This window comes from Lepidochelys olivacea (assembly GCF_965140295.1).
Source record: "Lepidochelys olivacea isolate rLepOli2 genome assembly, chromosome: 3".
Lineage (NCBI taxonomy): Eukaryota > Metazoa > Chordata > Testudines > Cheloniidae > Lepidochelys > Lepidochelys olivacea.
Window position 1 is genome coordinate 185389068 of NC_140413.1, and position 23550 is coordinate 185412617.

General features: G+C 45.1%; 1 protein-coding gene across 3 annotated transcripts in view; it reads left to right on the forward strand.

The window, feature by feature from the left end:
- The window catches only part of FBXO11 (F-box protein 11), a 197800-nt gene that overhangs the window by 86231 nt on the left and 88019 nt on the right, over positions 1–23550 (forward strand). For 2 of the 3 annotated variants that reach the window (XM_084622927.1, XM_084622929.1), the window contains exon 4: positions 15943–16087. In XM_084622927.1, the coding sequence (XP_084479053.1) occupies positions 15943–16087 (145 nt within the window). The remainder of the gene's footprint in view (positions 1–15942; positions 16088–23550) is intronic. The other variant, XM_084622928.1, reaches the window with a different exon arrangement.

The window sequence follows — 23550 nt, forward strand, 5'->3', positions numbered from 1 at the left end:
CAGCTCAGCCAAATATGTGACATTTAGGTTGAGGTGTGGGAGTGCAGACTGGGCTTCCTAATACATGAGTGTCACACAAGATGTATGACAGTTGGTAATCTTGCTCAGTGTCAGTCTCCATAGTGGGGCCTTTCCGGTCTCCATAGCAACTGTCAAAGTTCATTCCCCACTCTGAACTCTAGGGTACAGATGTGGAGCCCTGCATTAAAACCTCCTAAGCTTACTTTTGCCAGTTTAGGTTAAAACTTCCCCAAGGTACAAATTATTTTACCCTTTGCCCCTGGACTTCCACTGCCACCACAAAACTTTATCTGGGTTCCTGAGAAAACGTAGTTTGGACACGTCTTTCCCCCCAAAATCCTCCCAACCCTTCCCTGGGGAAGGTTGGGTAAAAATCCTCACCAATTTGCATAGGTGACCACAGACCCAAACCCTGGGATCTTAGAACAATGAAAAAGCATTCAGTTTCCTTACAAGAAGACTTTTAATAGACGTAAAAAAGAATCATCTCTGTAAAATCAGGATGGTAAATACCTTACAGGGTAATTAGATTCAAAACATAGAGAATCCCTCTACGCAAAACCTTAAGTTACAAAAAAAAAAAAACACACAGACAGGAATATTCATTCTATTCAGCACAGCTATTTTCTCAGCCATTTAAAGAAATCATAATCTAACACATACCTAGCTAGATTACTTACTAAATTCTAAAGGCTCCATTCCTGTTCTGTCCCCGGCAAAAGCATCACACAGACAGACCCAGACCCTTTGTTTTTCTCCCTCCTCCCAGCTTTTGAAAGTATCTTGTCTCCTCATTGGTCATTTTGGTCAGGTGCCAGCGAGGTTACCTTTAGCTTCTTAACCCTTTACAGGTGAGAGGATTTTTCTTCTAGCCAGGAGGGATTTTAAAGGGGTTTACCCTTCCCTTTATATTTATGACAGCAACTGAAGACAGACTGTATCTTTGGCTCTGAAAATGGGTTTAGGACTGGCTCTCAGGAATAATTTCCCAAATGTCTTTGCATCCAGATCTGGACAGATGGCAGATTTCAGGTCTTCCTTTTTAGCAGCTTTTCCCAGGTTTTCAAAAAGAGTGTTAACTAAATATGTCTGTTTCTTCATTGGCTTCTAGGTTTTTCTTAAAACTTTCAGTTGGTTTTCTGAGAAGGTCAGTAACTTCCCTCCCCACATCCAAAATGTCAGACAGATGGCTCGGGTAAGCAGCACCCCCTGCTCTTAGTTGGTAGGTTCCTGGAGGCAAAGGTGAAGCTCCCAGCCTGCGCATTGGCATTATCCACAGTGAGGTGTTTGGTCATGCTGCAAGGAAACTCAGGTCTTGGCCAGTGTATAGGCAAAGGTCCATGTTGCTATGGAGGAGGCTGCAGGGAAGCTCTCTTATCTGAGGACCAGGTCAAGAAGTAGTAGCATGGAATCAAGGATTAGGTTTCATTTGTTTGCATGTTCCCTGAAAAGGCTGCCTCCCTCCCCTCAAGCATGGGAGTCCCATTTCCACAGTTTGCACAGCCAAGAAAACTTCAATGGAGCTCCCTGACTCCATAGCATTCAAGAGGGAAGAAATCCCTACTACTAGCCACCACATAGGTGAGGTTCATGCTGAGGTGGTGGAGAGGTCTGCAGTGGTGACCCTACACCATGGAAGCTGTTTACCTTCTATGTTTTATGGTAGCTAAGGTACCTCAGCACCTCTGGCAGCCCCATAGATATTGGTCACTTGTCTGTCTTCAGTTGCTCTGGTTCACTTGTTCTCTGTGTTTGGTTCACACTCAGCTAAGAGTTAGTAGTAGAAAGCAGGGAGTTGAACAGTTCAAATCCCCTTCCACTGGAGATGATCCTCTCTCCTCTCCCCACCTCCATGAGTCCCACAAGAGGTTATAAATTGGCTACTCTTTTTTGGGAGACATGTTGGGAACACACATCTCCACCCTCTGTCCTTATAGTTACCCTGATAATGCGCCCTTTCTCTCACAGGGGTTCTCCCTTCACTCAGGAGTTTGATCCAGGGGACAGCAAAAGATGTTGCTCACAGTGGGCTCTTAAAGGGGCAGCAAATTTTTTAGTCATCCTGTAAAATAGGCTATCCTACTTCTGTTGAAGTCTTAAAAACCTATGGAAATATTCTCCCCTCAAAGATCCTCTAAAGTTAAAGGAAAACTTCTGAAGCTGCTGTTTGGAACAAGATATCTCAGACTTTCAGCTAGGTTTTAGTTGGGAATTGGTTGGGGATTTGTCCTGCTTTGAGCAAGGGGTTGGACTAGATGACCTCCTGAGGTCCCTTCCAACCCTGATATTCTATGATTCTATAATTTTGTAGAGTTAAGCACAAAAAGAGATCTAACTTTACAATCTCCTGTGTTCATAGAAAAACAAGCAAGCAATGGGAGGAAAAAATAAAATTCTTGCTCATTTGGAGAAGAGATCTGTAATCATGTCCTCACAAAGCAGTTGAGGAGTAATTAAGGAGGCGTGGGAATTCCCCAACAGACAAATGAAGAAATGTTATATGCACCCAAAATACTATAAGGACTTCATCACCCTGTCTACGGTTGAACTTGCTTACTACCTCCTTAATAAAGGGCATTGAGGAAGTAGCATAGCCAAACAGATATTCTGAATGGAAATACTGAAATCATAGAATGATAGAATATCAGGTTGGAAGGGACCTCAGGAGGTCATCTAGTCCAACCCCCTGCTCAAAGCAGGACCAATCCCCAACTAAATCATCCCAGCCAGGGCTTTGTCAAGCCTGACCTTAAAAACTTCAAAGGAAGGAGATTCCGCCACCTCCCTAGGTAACGCATTCCAGTGCTTCACGAAATCTATCATTATGGCATTGTCCTCCCAAGACTGCACATCTTTAATAGATGGCCAAGAGGTTTCTCTTGACACTGATAGGAAGAGTTACTGAAGATACCTTAGTTTCTAATACAACAGGAAACTTTTTCAATACTCCCCTTCTTTGGGCTTTTTTACATAGGAAAGTTATACTGGTGCAAGATTCAAATATAAGCTAACGTGTGATTTATACCACTATGTTTATACTGGTATAATCTCCTTTGTGAACACTCTTATTGCAGTACGAGAAGGTCTCTTTATTTGATTTAGCATATTTGTTGGGAAGGGGTTTAACTAAAATCCCCAAAAGCCATTTGTATGGTGGAATAAGTATGTCAACACAGGGGTTTATATCTGTTTAATTATAGTGTTATAATTGGTAGAAGTTTCCTGTGTAGCTAAGCCCTTTGACCCATAACTTCCACATGGGTATTCATAAAGACTCTATACATCCTTCCCCTTTCAAAGAAAGGGGATATATGTCTACTCTTGTCCTGATGAGTTCATCAGGACCATTTCACAGTCAGTGCTACGCAGGACGTAGTAGCCAGTGCCCTCTGCCTTCAGCTTTAAGTGAATGAGTGGAAGAGCCAGGTTTGTAGTCCTCACAAAATGCCAGCATCTATGGGTTCTGGTTGCCATTCCAGAATAAATTATTTCAGAATATAGTATTTATGATTTGTCCAGCATTTGTACATCTTTCTCAATTATTAAATTATTGACTCTGCTCCTGAGCTTGTACTCTCCTGCACAGATACTCTCCGCAATTTCTGCTACACATCCAGCCTGCAATTGCAGTAAATTGATATATAAAGATCTTGGTCTGGAGCCGGGACTTCGATCTCTTGAGAAGTTGCTCTTAAAGATTTAGCAGCAGCTACCTGATCTTGGGTTCAGAGAGGCTGGCCATCAGTACAGATACCAGATTCCATGTAAATGCAACACATCTGGACTCATGGGATGTGGCCCAAAGAGGAGGCATAATGGAGGAGTATATCCTTTTTGGAGACCCAATCAACTTCCAGATCATTGCATTTTAAGTAGAAAGCCCATTGAGGAACCTACTTGAGTCCAGGTCTAGTTGGAAAACCAAACGTTTTTCTTCGAGTGATGGTCCCTATGTGGATTCCAATCATAGGTGCACATGCATCTGAGCCGGAATTGTTCACAGTAGTGTCTGTTGACCTGCACGTGCATCGTGCGTTGACGTGGTGACGGTGTGGCACCTCCAAGGTTTTAAAAAGCCATGCAGGTCAACCCCTCTCCAGTTCCCCCTTACTGCCACATGGCCAAAGTCCTAACCCCCGTTCCTCTGTGCTCTTAGCTTGCACTGTTATTGCTGGATATAGTTCTTTGTAGTATAGTTGTCCATCCTTGTTTTTCCCAATCCATTAGTTTGTTAGTAATCAGTTTGCTAGATTAGGAATGGGAATCAAAGACTTTCCTCTTGGTGGCACTCTTCCCTGGCTAGGGCACTTTGCCCAGGCAAGCCAGGTTTAAGTACTGTGCTTCTTGTCCTCGCTAGTTCTCTGTGAGCGACGAGCATCAATGCTGCCTCTGTTGCCTCAGCGAAGTTCACATCGCTGCGTGGTGCTCTATCTGCCACTACTTCTTGCCCCGAACCCAAGAGGCTCATGAACTTTGCTTCCGTAAGTTCCTGATGGATGCAGCAATGTATCCTCATGCGCCACAGGATCCGCACCAGTGTCCAGCCCCACTCCTAGTCCATCCCACCTGGCACTGGTGGCACCACCGAATCTGCCTAAGCAGCATTGTGTGCATAAGAAGCACACACAGGCACAAGAGTGTTAGGGGGCTTATTCCTTCACCCACTTACTTCCCTGGTCCTTCTCGCATGAACAGAGAGCAACAATACCCGAAGTCCAAAGGTGCAAACAATTCAATGTTTATTGGGGTGAACTTCCAGCAAGCATGATTCCAGTTTCCTTCCTTAGTATCCTCCTTCCCAGCTCTGACACCACAGAGCCTTACACCTGTGTCCCTATTCCCATTCCTACCCTTAGCCAAACATGATTCCAACTTCCTTACTCCCATTCCCTGTTCCCATTTCCCCCTTTAGCAAAACATGATTCCAATTTTCTTACCCCCATTCCCTGCTCCCATTTCCCACACCCACATGCCCATGCCCACCCCCACCCACACCCACTCACTTCCTCATTGACTACAGATTATATAGTAAAACTTGAGTTCTGCTTAGCTATACCTTAACCAATCATTTTCCTGAAATTTAACTAACCAATCCTAACATATTGTAACATGATTATGTAACCAATTATATCCCACCACCTTAATTAGTTTACACCCAGCAAAATTAATTATACAGCAGACAGGAACAATCACAGAACCAGACAGAGATTATACAGACAAACAATAGCAAAGTGGGAACTACAATGACAAGACAACACAGAAGTGAGGATTTCACATCCTAGCTATTGATAAGTGAGTTCTTGCCAGACAGGATGCTATCAAACTAAGTTTCCTTTTACATTTTCTAGGCACTTCCCTTTCTCTGGAGGTGATAGGAATACAGTCCTGTCCTGATAGTGCCTAACAGCCCAATAGCACCTTATTTCAATGTGACTAGTTTGGAATGTGAGGATGTGACTGTTCGCTTCCCAGCTTATGGCTGCCTTTGTTGCTTAGCCAAAGGCCTTAGCCTAAGAACAGGGACTCAGACTGTCACAGTAAGAGAAGGCCCTTACACCAGCAGATAGTGATTTTGATTCTTTCTTTTATACCTCTATAATTAGCCAAGTGATAAGAATACACCTAAATTCTTAGAGTATAGGCCTTTAACCACGTTTCCTCTCCAAGCCGTGCCAGTTTGGGTGAGAAGTCGCGCGCCGACAATGAAGCTCCCCCTGCGAAGAACTCTCACTCAGAGCATAAGTCTGGGCACCGTGCTCCAGCGTCATTGACCTCTGCCCCGGTGACGGCTCCGCAGTCCTCGCCTCTGCCACCGTCCATTATGCTGGGACCGTCTGGTCTCTTCCACTTGGTTCCGTGCATGTTAGGATGCCTGTCCCCCTTGACTCCTATGATGCTGATGTTGCCTTTAGCTGGCTCCCTTCCGTAAACCACACCGCCGGCTACCGTTGGCCCTCTGTTCCCGCTTGAAGGGCCTCTCCTATTGATGGACCCTCTTCCATTGCCTCCCACTTTCAGTTGGTCCCATTGCTTCTGATGGCTCCGCCTCAGCTGGGCCCATCCTTAGACTTGGACTGGTGCTCTGATGCGGATCCTGCCTTCTTGCCAGCCCATTCTTACAGCCCAGACATCAGCCCTATCCACCTATCCAGCTTATGAGCAATTCGCCTACCCGAGGGGACCACCGGTTCTGAGCAACCGCTATGCCTGGCTCTATTGGGCAGCTTGTGGCCTGTACCAGCATGTGCACCATCAACACTCTCCATCTTCCACCACCGCCTACGGAGCTCATTCGGACGCCCCTGCTCCTCCAAATCTGTCCGTGCCACTGGCAGTGTCATAACCGCTAGCCCCACAGGTCCCCACTGATGCCTGTTCCTCACCTGACAACGCACTCATCCCTCCCTCTCTCGCCACTGGATAACCATGCTCAATATCAAACCTTCCTTGGTCATATACCCACTCTCCTCAACCTTCCCGTGGAGGACATCCAGGACCCTCAGGACCAATTCCTAGGTTTTCTTCAGTCTCCAAGTCCTGCTCATACTGCCTAATGCCATCCTTCAGCCTGCACAGGCAGTTTGGCACACACTGGCTTCCTGTGCACCTACTCTAAAGTGGGCTGAACACTGCTACTTTGTGCCAGCCCAGGATATAGACTTTCTCTTCCAGCACCCACCTCCAAATTCCCTAGTGGTCCAGGTGGCCACAGAGCACAGTCGCCAAGAACACCTTCACTCCACCCCTACCCCCCACCCAGGCAGCCAAAAAACTCAACCTTATCGGACATAAGGTTTACTCCTCTGCGGGCCACCAATTCCATATCGCCAGTTACCAAGCCATCCTGGCCAAGTATGATTCCCATTCACATACCAAACTGGCAGCGTTCCTTGACTTCCTTCTCCCGGATACATAACAGGACTTTCAGTTGCTCATAGACAAATGCACATTTGTCACCTAAGTCACGCTTCAAGCTGCAGTAGACACTGCCAATACAGCCTCCCAATCGCGGAGTGGTGTTCTGCTGTGACTCATGGCTACAATCCAGTGGCTTCCCAAAAGAGGTCCAGACTACCGTGGAAGACCTTCCCTTCAATAACTACCAGGGCTTTGGAGCGGAGCCTGCAGAGCAGCTCCGGAGCAGTGGAGCTGCAGGTTTTTGCCTGGAGCTGGAGCGGAGCCGGAGCACAGCTCCAAAGCCTTGATAACTGCAGACTTTTCAGTGACAAGACCGACAAGTCCCTTCATTCCTTAAAAGACTCCCAAGCCACCCTCCGATCCCTGGGCCTCTATACCCTGGCCCCCAATCATAGACAAAACCGATCCTCCTTCTGCCTCTGCCCAACTTACCTACCTTACCCCCAGTACCAGCTTGAGCAACCCCAATGCCACCCTCGCTCTCAACGCCTGCGGCAGTCTACCACGTTCACCCACCATTCCTCTAGACAAAACCTTTCACTCCTTTGCAGAGAACCGCAAACCTTCCTCCACTCCACCAGTTACGCCCCATGTAATCTTTGACAGCTGCCTTGCGCTCTTCGCCTGCAGCTGGGGCAAGATTACCACCAACTGATGGGTGCTGGATGTCATCTGCAAGTACTACCTGTTAGTTATTTTTCTTTCCCTCTTCACCTCCCTCCCCCTGAGGTTTTTGTCCCTCAGACCCCCATACCCCCTCCTTCAACAGGAAGTGGATGCCCTCCTTTGAAAGGGTGCTATAGCGCCCATGCCGTAGCACTATCACTGCTGTGACTTTTACTCCCCATATTTCCTCACACCGAAGAAAGGAGGTAGTATCCACCCTATCCTGGACTTCCGCTTGCTCAACAGAATTATCCACAAGTTTCACTTCCGGATGGTCATGCTCCCTCTGATACTCACGTGTCTTCCTGATGGAGCATGGTTTGTGGCTCTCGATACGAAGTGTGCCTATTTTCATATGAACATTCATCCCGCCCACTGCATATTCCTTGCTTTGTGGTAGGCAAGTCTCACTACCAGTTCCAAGTCCTTCCCTTTGCTATCGCCACTGCCTTCCGGGTCTTTATCAAGATGTTTGCCATCGTGGCAGCCTATATTTGCCACCTGGGGCAGTCCCGCTTTCCCTACCTCGAGGAGTGGCTCCTTGTTGCACCTTCCCGAACTCGTCTCCTCACCACTATCCAAGCCTTGCTTGGCGAACTCGGCATTTGCAGCAACAAAGAAAAATCAGTACTTAACCCTACTCACAACCTCATCTTTATAGGGGCACGCCTTGACTCTGTCATGGCTCGTGCCTTCCTACCGTCAGACCATTTTGCCCCCCTCATTGCTCTCATTATGAGGCTTCACCGTCAACCATGCATGCTCATCTCACAGTGACACTCGCTCCTTGGCCATATGGCAGCCTGAACCTCAGTGACACCCTTCACCCACATTCATATACACTGCCTCCAACGATGGCTCTGCTTGACTTGCAACCAGCAGACAGACCCTCTCACCAAACCGGTCTTTCTCCTCCTTTCCATCCTCACCTCCCTCACTTGGTGGTGCAACCCGTCCTCCCTCCTAGCAGGCATCCCTTTGATGCCTCCAGTGCCACACACCACCATCACCACGATGCCTCCATGGCGGGCTGGGGAGCGCATGTGAAAGGCCACATGGCCCAGGGCCTCTAGTCACCCAGGGAAACAAGAATGCACATTAGTGTCCTTGAACTCCGCGCTGTTTGTCTGGCCTGCTGAGCACTCCTGCCACTCCTCCAGTCCCGCCATGTCCAGCTGCTCTCCAACACCATTGTGACAGTTGTATATGTCAACAAGCAGTGTGACAAAATCATGACACTGGCAAATCATGACACTGGCAAAATCATGGAGCAGGTCCTCAAGGAATCCATTTTGAAGCATTTTGAAGCATTTGGAGAAGAGGAAGGTGATCAGGAACAATCAACATGAATTCACGAAAGGCAAGTCATGCCTGACGAACCTGATTGCCTTCTATGATGAGATAACTGGCTCTGTGGATATGGGGAAAGCAGTGGATGTTATATACCTTGACTTTAGCAAAGCTTTAGATACGGTCTCCCACAGTATTCTTGCCAACAAGTTAAAAAAGTATGGATTGGATGAATGGACTATAGGGTGGATAGAAAGCTGGCTAGATTGTCGGGTTTAACAGGTAGTGATCAACAGCTCGATGTCTAATTGGCAGCCGGTATCAGAGTGCCCCTGGGTCCAGTTTTGTTCAACATCTTTATTAATGATCTGGATGATGGTGTGAATTGCACCTTCAGCAAGTTCGCAGATGACACTAAGCTGGGGGGAGAGGTAGATATACTGGAGGGAGGGTAGGGATAGGGTCCAGAGTGAGCCAGACAAATTGGAGGATTGGGCCAAAAGAAATCTGATGAGGTTCAACAAGGACAAGTGCAGAGTCCTGCACTTAGGACGGAAGAATCCCATGCACTGCTACTGGCTGGGGACTGACTGGCTAAGCAGCAGCTCTTCAGAAAAGGACCTGGGGATTACAGTGGACAAGAAGCTGGATATGAGTTAGCAGTGTGCCCTCGTTGCTAAGAAGGCCAATGGCATATTGGGGTGTATTAGTAGGAGCATTGCCAGCAGATTGAGGGAAGTGATTATTCCCCTCTATTCAGCACTGGTGAGGCCACACCTGAAGTATTGCATCCAGTTTTGGTCCCCCCACTACAGAAGGGATGTGGACAAATTGGAGCGAGTCCAGAGGAGAGCAACAAAAATGATCAGGGGGCTGGGGCACATGACTTACAAAGTGAGGCTGAGGGAACTGGGGTTATTTAGTCTACAGAAGAGAAAAGTGACGGGAGATTTGATAGCAGCCTTCAACAACCTGATGGGGTGTTCCGAAGAGGATGGAGCTAGGCTCTTCTCAGTGGTGTCAGATGACAGAACAAGAAGCAATGGTCTCAAGTTGCAGTGGGGGAGGTCTAGGTTGAATATTAGGAAACACTGTTTCATTAGGAGGGTGGTGAAGCACTGGAATGGGTTACTTAAGGAAGTGGTGGAATCTCCATCCTTAGAGGTCTTTAAGGCCCGGTTTGACAAAGCCCTGGCTGGGATGATTTAGTTGGTGTTGGTCCTGCTTTGAGCAGGGGATTGGACTAGATGACCTCCTGAGGTCTCTTCCAACCCTAATATTCTATGATTCTATGTCCACTGGCGGCACTCAGTGCCTTCCTCCCTCTGCTTTCACTGCCGGCTTCCATCATGGCCTTCTCAATGACTTTCCCTCAGTCCGCAAGCCCATCCCCTCCCTCAGACCTTAACTTGGTCCTCTCTGCCCTCATTAAGCCGCCCTTTGAACCCCTCGCCACATGCTCAGTCACTCACCTTTCCATGAATTTCATCTTCTTAGTGGCCGTTACCTCTGTATGTCACGTCAGTGAACTGGCAGCCATGATGGCAGAGCCTCCCTTTACTGTCTTTCACAAAGGTAAGGTCTCTTTCCGCCTCCACCCCAAATATTTCCCCAAGGTGGCATCCCGGTTACACCTCAATCAATGCGTATATCTCCCCACCTTTTACCCCAGGCCACACACCTCCCCAAGGCACCGCGAAATCCACTCCCTGGACATATGTAGGGCGCTTGCATTCTACCTTCAATGCACCCACCCCTTTCTCACTTTCCCCCACCTCTTTGTCGCCATTGCTGACTGCTGTCAAGGGTGTGTGCTCTCCTCACAATATATATCCCTCTGGATCTGTCGCTGTATTACTGACTGCTTTACTTTGTCACGTTTCTCTGCCACCCGGGGTCACAGCTCATTCCACGCAGGCTCATGCCACCACGTTAGCCTTTCTTGCGGACGTTCCATGACAGGACATTTGTCGTGTGGCCACTTGATCATCTGTCCATATCTTTGCCACACATTATGCCATTGCCCCGGCTACAATGGCAGACGCTGTCATTGGACAGGCTGTTTTACACACAGTGACTGCTGTCGAGCTCTTGTGCCCACCTCCACTCCGAACACTGCTCGCTACTCTATCGTGATTGGAATCCCCCTAAGGCCCATCACTTGAAGAAGAAAATGTTACTTACTGTAACTGGAGGTTTTTTGAGATGTGTCATCCCTATCTGGATTCCAATACCCATCCTCAATCACCTCCATGACGTGCTGCTGTGTAAGAGGGAACTGGAACATTGTCAACCCGCATGGCTTCTTAAAGCCTTGGACGTGCCACGTGGTGGACACATGACGCACATGCGCACCCACAATTGGAATCCAGATAGGGACCACACATCTTGAAGAACATCCAGTTACAGTAAGTAACCTTCTCTTACTACGAGAGGAAGACACACCCAGAAGTTGCAGCTCAGGTCATCTTATCTCAAAAGTGGTCTCCTATATGCCCATCTCTCCCCTTCAGCCATTGAAGGTGAGATTAGTAAAAATGATTTCAAAAGAACAGGCCAGAATGATTCTGTTTACCTTCTGCTGGACCTTCATATTGGTACTTAGACCTGATTCAGACATAACTGGATCTTTGCTCAGGATACCAACATGAAAGAACATAAAGTAACGGGTGTATTCTACATCAAAATCACATGCTGTTAAAATTGTCGGCTAGGGTACTAAGAAGGAACTGGTAATTCATTTTTAATGAGTAGGTAATAAACATCCTCCTAGCATCTCAGTGGAGACTTGTTGATGTCTGTGACTCGCTTGAATGAGGATAACGTATTGGTGTTAAAAGGGGCGCATCAGGACAAAGTCAGCCAAAGTAAAGAACATTCTAGTCTTTCTGCTCAAGGCTAATACTTAGGAAAGACAAATTTGCAGTTGTAAGAAATCAAGGAACGTCTCTGATCATTGCCACAGTAAGGTCCCTCCAGACCACCATTCTCATTCAGTCCCTCAGTAATACACAGGTTTTCGTTGAGATCTTGACTTGTGTGCTACAAGCCTCCCTAAACCACCTTTCTAACTTTAACAGTCAGTATGTTCATACCAGCATGGATAAAAATGAATTATTTTTTTTTAAATTAGAGTTTATTTAAATTGTTTTTTAATTATTTAAAATTAAATTTGAAATTAGGACTACATATGTTAAGGCCTAAACTTGTGATCTGTTATACTTACAATCTAGAAATTTATTACAATTATTCAAATTAAATAAAATTAATGTTAAGCAGTATTTGTTTGTTTGCCAAAGGTTTTTCAAAAAGTCAAACCACTGAACAGGTGGAAGTAACTGGGTGAGCACCAGTTTGTAGAAGTGCTACATCAGATTTTTAACAGCAGTTGCCTCTTCTGCAGGTATAGAGAGAATACTTTAAATTCCTTTTATTCAGCCAGTGCAGTTCAATGACTAGTTCATTAAAAGTAAAGTAATTGATTGGAAGTTGAAAAAACAGGAAAGCTTGTTTTCCTCTTTCAATCTCTGAACAAAAATGAAATGTGAGAGGATGAGATCTACTACTTACAAAATCTTGGACACGGTGATCAGAAATAATCACTTTAATTCACTAACTGCAGATAATACTTCCTTTAATAAATCAGTTTTCAATGCAAAATGTGTTTATGAAACATTTTTTTCCTTACGAATCCAGCACATTTTAGGTAATTATATTTAATAAAAGTTTGTAAATAGTGTTTTTATGCATTTTTATTGAATTCGTTTCCATCAAAGTAGAATATCACACAAATCACAAATAAAAATTAATCCTCCAGTAAATAAGAAGCATGTCATTCACCATTTTCTAACAAATAGCAAAAAGAACCAAATGTAATGTAAAGGCTCTATTTAGTTGCAAACTACATGGTTTCATGAGAATCAGCTTTCTTTAAGAAAATAATTAAAAAGTACAAATGTGAAACAAGATTAAAATAGATTATTTAAATCAAGGCTTCCTCCTTGCTGATTTAAATCATGATAAAAATCAGTGATTTATATAATTTTGATTTAAATCAATCCACTCTGGTCTGTGCCTCTTCTCAATGAAAGTAACTTACCTGCTTACTACATCTTTAACCAGAGGGATTTTGGAGCTTGGCACACTCTCTATGAAACCTCAGTTGTATATTTATCAAAGTATGGTAATTCTTCAAACTTACCAGGCCTTTTTTTATCAGTGTCACCGTAATCTTCCTGCTATAAGAGGAAGTGGTACTGTTGTCATTCTGGCTAAGACTAAACATCATACTGAAGTATAATATAAGTTTATGTGAATAGGACCATCAAAAGGATGCGTACGTAGCAAAGGCATTCAAAGCCTTAAGTACAGCTCTTGCCAAGTGTATTACTGCTCACTCTTTTAAAGGAGTGATGATCATTGTGGGTGGAGACATCACACACATCTTGCAATGAGAAATGAAAGTTCACTGTGTCATATTCCATGCATGCCTTCTCAAAACACAATGGAGTAGACCACCACCTCTGGAGATACAGTAACTCCTCACTTAATGTCATCTTGGTTAATGTTGTTTTGTTGTTGCATCGGTGATCTATTCGAGAACATGCTTGTTCAAAGTTACACAGTGCTCCCTTATAATGTTGTTTGGCAGCTGCCTTCTTTTTCCACTGCTTGCAGGAAGAGCAGCCTGTTGGAGCTAGCTGGTGGGGGCTTGGAACCAGGGTGGGCTGGCAGCCCCCCATCCGCTCCCCTAAGTTCCCTGTGCAGTAGCCGCCCAGCAGGCTATCAAGTGCTGGGAAATTCAGGTGTGCCTCCCCCCACTGCCATGTGCTGCTCCTGCCCTCTGCCTTGGAGCTGCTCCCAGGAGCCTCCTGCTTGCTGTGCAGCGGGTGGGTGGGGGGAGAGGAGTGCTGATGTCAGGGTGTCCCCATCTCCCCACTCCTGCCCCCGGCTCCTGTACCCCATCTCCACAGAGCGGGGGGGGGGGGGGAGAGGACAGGACAAGACTCCGGAGGAAGGGAACTTGCTGGCAACAGCTGCTGTCTCAATTTGCTAATATACTTTAAAAGGCAGTGTACTTAGAGTGGGGTCAGCGTACTTAAAGGGACAATGTGCTTGTGTGTGTGTCTCACACACACATGCACCCCCCAGCACTTTGGAAAGGGGAGGGAGTGGTGTGCTCCACTGGGATAGCGTGGGCTCATCATCACGTTCAGTTTCCGCAGGGAATGTTTGCAGCAATGCATATTTTGTCTTCTCCCTCCATTCGTGCTGCCTTGTAGAGTGTGAGGCTGCATTAACAACAATGTGTTAACCCCTGAGGGCTCAACGGAGTGTATTCCCTGGGAAATACCCCACTCTCTTCTACCCTCTGACTCCACCACCTCAACCATAAGCAGGGAGTTACTGTATTGACTCCTCCCTGCCTCCATATAGGTGATATCACCTTTGTAAATCACACAACAAAGTGCCTGATATGGAGGGGACAGAGAAGAAGAAAGTCTGTCTCACCATTAATTTGCTTTCTAGAATTTTACACGTCAGCCAGCCTGACCCTCTCTGAGAGGATTGAGTTATGTCCAGAATCTTTCTGGCTTTTGCTGGCTTGTTAAATAATTTGAAAGGGACGTGTGTTCCTCTAAGAACCTTCCTAAATTTCTCAATTCTTAAATTTGTTGTAGAGGCTCTGCAGCAAATGATTTGAGTTGAATAATATTATTTAACTTGTGTATAGGTTTATTTATTTAAGCTCTGGAAGCTGCTGGTCTGTACAGTTCTTCCTGAGGAGCAGTCCTGAACACAATCTGAGCCAAAGTACTGGTCTGACTTCAGTGACTAAAGAGATGGGGAATATCCCTGCTGTGAAGAGTGTCTGTCAAGGAAAATGCACTAATGGAAAATTTTTCCATTCTAAAATGTATGGAGAAAGAAAATGCAAAGTATGAGGGGTGGAGTACAGTACTAGCCATAGTCCCCGTTTTTCCACCTTGATGTCCTAGCTTAATCCCTGGTATGTTTTTTAAAGGTAACATTTTGAAATGATCAACTTTAATTCTTAATTACATTTCCCCCACATTAAAATAGAGATCGGAGCAAGGACATTGAAGGGAATAGGGGGCAGAGCACATTGGGGTCATTGCTGGATAGCAATCTCCCACATCCCCAGCACCCTTCACATACCTTTTCTAGTGTCAATGTGGAAGAACAAGGACATTTTATTAATGGTGTTTTCTGGCAATTGACCCTTCTGAGAAAACTGTCCTGTGCTTGGGTGATTGATAGTATTTTGTCTCCAGGGTTTGGAGTTCTTGATTCCTTTCTATACTGAGATATGCACCAAATATTAATGATAGAGAATAAATTTAAAACAGCATTTAAGACTTTTATTGAATTTTTCTATGTAAAGGCATGTATAATAACTTAAGCATAATAATACGCAAATAAATTGTGTGCTCTGATCAAAAGGTTGAGGGGAGAAGTTTAAAAGTAGGATTTGAAGGAAGTCTAAATTAGTGTTTCTCAAACTTTTGTATTGGTGACCCCTTTCACATAGCAAACCTATGAGTGTGACCCCCCCCTTATAAATTAAAAACACTTTTTTTATATTTAACACTATTATAAATGCTGGAGGCAAAGCGGAATTTGGGGGTGGAGGCTGACAGCTCATGACCCCCCCATGTAATAACCTTGTGACCCCCGGAGAGGTCACGGCCCCCAGTTTGAGAACCCCGGTCTAAATTAATCTTAACTATTGAGTCACATGCAGTGCCTCCATATTATGCTGAATGTTCATGCTTTCCTCTGCATGTAGATTGCATGTAGTCAATGAAATTTACTGTTTAAATATACTGCCAGATTCAGGCTGCAGAGGGTGTAATGTTTAGTATTGTGTGAGGTTTAATAGCTTTTCTCCTTCAATTTGTAGTACTAATCGTGTAAAAAACACTCTAATCATTAGAATAGTAGGGAAAGTCAAGGATTGCTTTAAATCAGAAACTGGGTAGGTTAAATGCATCAATAATCTGATGTACATTAATATTTTAATAGCAGCACCTGCAGAACAATATCTTCAGGAGAAACTGCCAGATGAAGTGGTTCTAAAGATCTTTTCCTACTTGCTGGAGCAAGATCTTTGTAGAGCAGCTTGTGTGTGTAAACGCTTCAGTGAGTTGGCTAATGATCCAATTTTGTGGTAAGTGAAAAGCTATTCCTCATTATTTTGAGATATATTGTATGTGCTGCACAAAATGCCAAGTACAATAGAAAAATTTAAAATGCTGGTTAGGCATTGTAATTAGCTTAAATTAAAACAAATGCTTGTGTTTTAATATGCTTACTTTTATGTAAGCTTTATCTGTTACAAGCAGATATGCATAAGCATATCAGTTACATACAGTTAAAAACAGTAAAACTTTCCCCCCTAGAATTATACCTGTTTAATAATGTTATCTGAAAGTTCAATTACCTATTCTTTTAGTACCTTCCCCCCCCCCACCCAAAGTTTGTGTGGGAATTGTATACCTTGGTCCAAGATAGCAAACTCTTCCTATAAGTGTTAAGGAAGATCTTGCCTACAAGTGCACTAGGATTTTTATTTGTTTGGATTTTTAAAAAGAATTCATTGGTGTTGGGTATGTGGACTTTTTCTCTTTTTAGGGTTATTGAGATCCTGAAAAAATCTTATTTAATTGAGAACCAATATGCCAGATTAGAAAAAAATTGAACTTGAATATCTTTCTGTTCAAATAATTTCAGGGTTACTTGTAACAGCAGCAGATACATTTTCAAATGGAAATGTGACAGTATACCTGTAAAACAAGGCTCCATCTTATACTATCGAAAGGATATGACTATGTGAAAGTCTCCACATTTTAGGACCAGTCACGGATCCATCCAATTGTGCACAAGTTGTTTAAAACTATTTTATTTTAATATATTGATTGATGCTGTGATAAATGAAAGTGGGGGCGGGGGTAAACTCCCTTTTATGGACACCGAGCCAGCCAGTTACCTATAAAATCCCTCTTAGTAGTGGTTCTTTACTTGCTTACCTTTAAAAGGTTAAAAAGTCTCCCTGCATAGGTAAAAGAAATGGAGTGGGCACCTGACCAAAAGAGCCAATGGAAAGGCTAGAACTTTTTAAAAATGGGAAAAAACTTCTCCTTTGTCTGTCTATTGTTGTTCTCGGGAGAAGCAAAGAGAGGACTGCAGCTGTGCTGTAACAGCTTGGGCCAGGTATGAAAAATCATCAAATTATACCTAGAAACTACTCATTAGAAACCCCAGATATGTAAGTAGATCAGGAAATGTCTAGGAAGACGCGATTAGGTTTATCTCTGTTTATTTCTTTCTGGCTTGTAGACTCCTCTGTGCTAACCCCAAATGCTTTTGTTTTGCTTGTAACCATTAAGCTGGACCTCAAGAAGGTTATTCTTGATGCTTAGTTTTTGTAAGTGGGTTTTAAAATCTAGCAATAGCCTGAGTTTTCAAGTGTATTTCCTTTCTTTTTGTTTTTAATAAAATTTATCTTTTTTTAAGAACAGGATTGGATTTTGTGTCCTAAGAGGTTTGTGCACACGTTGGTTAATTACCTGGTGGCAACAGTAGATTTCCTTTGTTTTCTTTCTCCACTCTTCCCCGGAGGCGGGGTGAAGGGGCTTGAGGGTACCCCACAGGAAGGAATTCCCAAGTGCACCTTCCTGGGTTCTGAAGGGGTATTTTGCACTTGGGTGGTAGCAGCATCTACCCATCCAAGATCAGAGAGAAGTGGTAACCTTGGGAGTTTAATACAAGCCTGGAGTGGCCAGTATTTGTTTTTAAAATCCTTGTGAGCCCCCACCTTCTGCACTCAAAGTGCCAGAGTGGGGAATCAGCCTTGACAGATGCAATTTTAATTCTTCAAATGATGTCCCTGTGGGTGCTCCACTTTAGGTGCTTGTGCGTCTCTGGGCTTGTAATCTGAGACTTGTGGTACCAGTGCCCGGTTGGGTTGCACGTGCACTGTCCCCATCTCATGCCACTTCAGGCGGTTAATTGGCACTATGTGACCAACACCCCCCTCCCCCAGTTCCTTCTTTGCTGCCTTTGGCTTGAGTCAGAGCATTTAGCAGCACCTCTGTCATAAATATAAAGGGAAGGATAACAACCTTTACGTATGCAGTAACATAAAATCCCTCCTGGCCAGAGGTACAGAATCACTTTACCTGTAAGGGGTTAAGAAGCTCAAATAACCTGGTTGGCACCTGACCAAAAGGACCAATAGGAAAAGAAGATACTTTCAAATTTGGGGGGGCAGGTGGGGAAAGAGGTTTTGTTTGTGCTCTCTTTGTTGTTCCCTCTCTGGATGGAGAGAGAGAGACTAAGCAGGTAAAACATCTCCTGAAAACATACCTGAAATGATACATCTAAAATTACAGAAATTGTAAGTAAAGGCAAGGAAATGCATTAGATTATCTTCTATTTTAGCTTGTGAATTTTCCCTATGCTAAGAGGGAGTTTTATTCCTGTTTTTTGTAGCTTTGAAGTTGAGCCTAGAGGGGAATCCTCTATTTAAATCTTTTTATTACCCTGTAAAGTTACCTTCCATCCTGATTTTGCAGGTGTGATTCTTTTACTTTTTTCTTGAAATAAAGTTCTTCCTTTAAGAACTTGTTTGATTTTCAGTGTCCTAGGGACAAAGGGTCTCGTCGGTACTCACATTATTCTCAAGCCTCCCCTGGAAAAGGAGTGAAAGGGCTTGGGGGAATATTTTGGGGAACAAGGGACTCCAAGCGGCCCTTTTCCTGAATTTTTGTCTAAATCACTTCGTGGTGGCAGCAATACCATCCAAGGACAAGGAAAGGATTTGTGCCTTGGAGAAGTTTTTAACCTAAGCTGGTAAAAATAAGCTTAGGGGGTCTTTCATGTGGGTCCCCACATCTGTACCCCAGAGTTCAGAGTGGGGAGGGAACCCTGACAGCCTCAGAGCTTAGTCTTCCTAGCATAGCCCTTCTCCTTTACTCCTAGTTTTATAGATAATTAACTTTCTTTCCCCGTTTAGTTCTCTCCCTGTTTTTCTTCCAAAAAAGAACATGTTTCTCTTCCTTTATTTAGAAGTTCAGGTTTCCGTTAACGGTTAGTGTAGGACCCCTGATAAGGAGGGGGAACATTCCCTTCAGGGGCATGCCCGGTTCACTGGGTTTCAAAAGCTGCCTAACCTGCAGGCTCTCAATACCTGTGTCAGATGGGCACTCGCAGTGCGTTCGCAACTTAGGCAAGCACCCCAAAAGTGCTTGCGCTGCCAGAAGTTAAAATGCCTGGATCAGAAAGGCCAGAGACTTGCTGCTCAAACTGCTCCTGATGGAGAAGTCTCTCTGTCCAGCATCTGATCCAGAAGTTCGGACCCCCTCCTGGACAGGACACCAACAGGAGGCTCTTCTTCCTCTGTGGCTCACACTACAGACCTAAAAAGGTGGCTAAAAAGTGTGCTCTGTCCTCACTGGCTTGGGAACCAACCAAGAAATGGCAGTCCCCAAACAGAGAGACACCGTCGGTACCGACTGCACCAGCAGTCTCTGCAGTCAAGGTTCCTGTACCCTCCAGTACCATGGTACCACAAGAGCTAAAGATTCCAAGAGAGCTAGCTTTGACATAGACAATGAGGGGAAACTGAAAATCCATGCCCTGGCACCGTCGGAGCGAACTAGATACCCAGCACCGAGCACATCAAAACAACTAATGACTATGCCGTCACCTACCATCGGCACAACACAATTGACACAGTCACACATACCAGCAGTGACCTTGCAGACATCAGCAGTGACCCTTTCGGTACTACAGAAGTTACTGCAAAAGGACCTCCTGGTCTCCTCGACACCAGACTCCCCCATTCTTTGCACCAGCGTCACTCTAACATAGTCAGTACCTACTCACCTTGCCGCTCCGCTCCTCCATTCTCGAGGAACCCTTGGATGGCATATCCCGCACACCATCGCAAGCCTCCCAGCCCATCCAGGGAGAGCACATGACAGTATCCCATACTGTCAATACCAGGACCATCTGAAACTCCGGAGGAGATACCTAGAGAACTGGAGACTTCTGACTTAGAGATGGAACCAGCAACCCACCTGTCCTCATCTTCCCTTGATGACACCATCATCACTGTCCGTCCGTCCCGTCCTGTCCCGTTTCCTCCTCCTCCCTCCCCGCCAACCACCCAATGTGGGCAGCCAGTGATTTTAAACATTTTCAGGACCTCTACAGGAGGGTCGCAGAGTCCCTGGACATCATACTGGAGGAAGTCCAGGAGTGACAACAAAAGTTCCTTGACATCTTACATACATCGACATCTCCCAAAATAGCTTTGCCCATGAATAATGCAATCATGGAACCCATTATGTTCATTTGGCAGACTCCAGCAATGATCCCTCCCTCCTGCAAGAGGTCTGACAGAAAATATTATATCCCGGCAAAGGGAACAGAATTTCTCTTTTCACCCCACGCCCAATTCTGTGGTGGTGGACACTGTTAACAAGAGGGACAGACAATCTTACCCCCAAAACAGCCCGTACAACAAAGATTGGAAGAGGTTCTACCTCTTTGGCTGAAAGGCCTACTCCTCCGCGACACACCACCTTCAGATCAGCAATTACAAAGCAACGCTGGCAAAATAAGTCCACACAAACTATGGGAAGTTCTCCAAATTTATTGAATTCCTCCTGGAGGAGAAAAAAGAACAGTTCAGCGCGCTCATCTCCGAGGGACAACTGATCTCTAGGATGGCATTACATGCTGCTCTGGACTCAGCAGATATTGCTGCGCAATCTACAGATACTGCAATAGTTATGAGATGAGCTTCTTGGTTGCCTCTCTTTTGTTTCCTGAGCGAGGTGCGATCGATTGTGGACGATCTGTCATTTGACAGGCCTAAACTCTTTGCGGCTGAGACAGATGAGTATCTGCACAGGCTCAAGGACTCAAGGGCAACACTGAAGTCCTTGGTCATCTATACTCCTAGGACAAAGAGATGACAAGGAAAGTATTACAACCCACAGAAATTCTGGCTCATGCCATATTCACAAACACACAGGCAATACGAGCCACAAGGCTGAAAACAGGGGCCCACAAAGAGACAACAGCCTCCACCTCAATCTACCACATCTCACCAACCTTCCTCCAGACAGCAAGTTTGAGACGTTGCTTGAAAGTCCATTCGGAGATCGTCTGACTCCATACTACCCAGTTTGGCAATCCATCACTACAGACAGATGGGTACTGGAGATAATCGAGGTTGGATACTCCATCCCATTTACTTCCACTCTCCCTTCCTCTCCCTCTTCAGGGACTCCTCTCACAAAGACCTACTGCGACAAGAGGTAACCCATCTCCATCCATCTAGGACTAGTAGAACCAGTACCAACAAAACACAGAGGGAAGGGTTTCTATTCAAATTACTTACTCTCTCAAAAAAAACAGGAGGGTGGAGACCCATTCTCGATCTCTGATGGCTCAACAAATTTGTGAGAAACCAGCACTTCAAGATGGTCACAGTGGCCACCATAATTCCATCTCTAGAAAGGGGGGCCCTCAACCTCCAGGACGTCTACTTCCATATAACAATTCACCCATCACATCAGAGGTTTCTTCAATTCACTCTAGGACCAGATCACTTCCAATACAAGGTCCTACCCTTCACACTGTCCACTGCTTCCCAAGTCTTCTCAAAGGTACTCACAGTAATTGCAGCGTACCTATGCAGGAAAGGAATCATATTTCCTTATCAGGATGATTACCTACTGAAAGCGCCAAATTGAGCAGCGGCAATAAAGGCCACCCAACAAATGGTAGCTCTCTTTACACAATTAGGTCTCCAGATAAACACTCAAAAATCAACCCTCACACCAGTAAGAGAACTGGAATTCACTGGAGCCTATCTCAGCTCACCTGAGGCAACGGCCTCTCTACCAAGGCAATGGTTCCTAACTCTAACAAATCTAATTTCCACAATACTAAACAATCCTTAGACAAAAGCCAGGACTTGTCTACAATTATTAGGCCACATGGCTGCAACAACTTTCATTGTCCAGGATGCAAGAGTCCATATGCGGACCTTGCAGGCATGGCTCTGCACACAATACTCCCCAAGAAGGCATAGCATAAACAAACACCTCACAATTGCAAGCACAGTAAAAGACTCTCTCCTCTGGTGGACATAACCTGACAATGTATGCCTTGGGTCGCTCTTTGTGCAAAATTCCCCTACAATGACAAATGTGATGGATGCATCATTCCTAGGCTGGGGAGCACATTGACTTCTCATTTTACCCAGGACAGCTGGTCCGCAACCGAAGCCCCCCATAAATCTCCTAGAATTACAAGCTGTTCACAACATGTGCACCCAATTTTTACCCATGATCAAGCAGAAAACTATACAAATTCTTACAGACAATGTAGCATGCATGTTTTACATGAACAGACAAGGCCCCCGCGGATGCTCACATTCCCTGTGTGTGGAAGCCATGCGGCTCTGGAATTGGTGCATCACTGACAATAGCCACGTCACAGCATCATATCTCCCCAGACATCAAAACACCGCAGCAGATGCATTCAGCAGGCATTTCTCTCAAGACCACGAGTGGGAACTGGGTATCTGGATACTGCACAACATATTCAAACAATGAAGATTTCCCACAGTAGACCTCTTTGCTACCACGCACAATGCCAGATGTCCACAGTTTTGCTCCAGGGCCAGACTGGACCTCCAGTCCTTGGGAGATGCCTTTCTTATCAAATGAGATGCTCCTTTCCTATACGCATTTCCTCCCACCCCCCTTCTAGCACGGGTACTCCACAAGATCAAACAGGACTAGTCCACAGTGATACTAATTGCTCCCACATAGCCCTGTCAAAATAGTTCCCTTACCTGCTCCAAATGTTAGTGTGGAAACGTGGCACTGTTCCTCGCCTGCCTCGTCTCTTTTCCCAGGACACAGGCCAAACCATTCACCCGAATCTGAAAAGACTATGGCTCAAAGCTTGGTTGCTCCCTGGTTCCAAGGATCCGAAATGACCTGCTCCAAAGACGTGCAGAACCTTTTACTGAATAGTCACAGAGCAACTATCTGTCACACACATCTACACAAATTCATGGTGTCAAAAGAGGCAGATCATATCGATCTCACTTACCTGTGATTCTGGACTATTACTTCAACTCAAGGAATCAGGACTTTCAATGAGTTCAATCAAGGTACACCTCTTCACTATCACAGCATTCCGCCACAAGTGCTTTCTCAAGGACCTCAACATCATCTACCCTACCATTGGACCTCAATTTAGTTCTCTGGGAAATTACCAGACACCCTTCGAGCCATTCGCTATATGTTCTCTCCTTCACCTTTCAATGAAGGTGGCCTTCCTTGTCGCCATTACTTCCACAAGGCGGATAGTAATACTTGGGGCCCTCATGGCTGATCCATCCTACACAATATTCTCCAAAGATAGGATGCGGCCCAAGGGTAATTTTAAGTTCTTACCTAAGGTCATCTCATCATTTCACCTCAACCAACCCATTCACCTGCGAACATTCTACCCAAAACCACATAGGGACAGGCGGGAAGCCATACTCCATACCCTCGATTTACGCAGGGCCCTGGCGTTTTACATAGACATAAGGAGGTC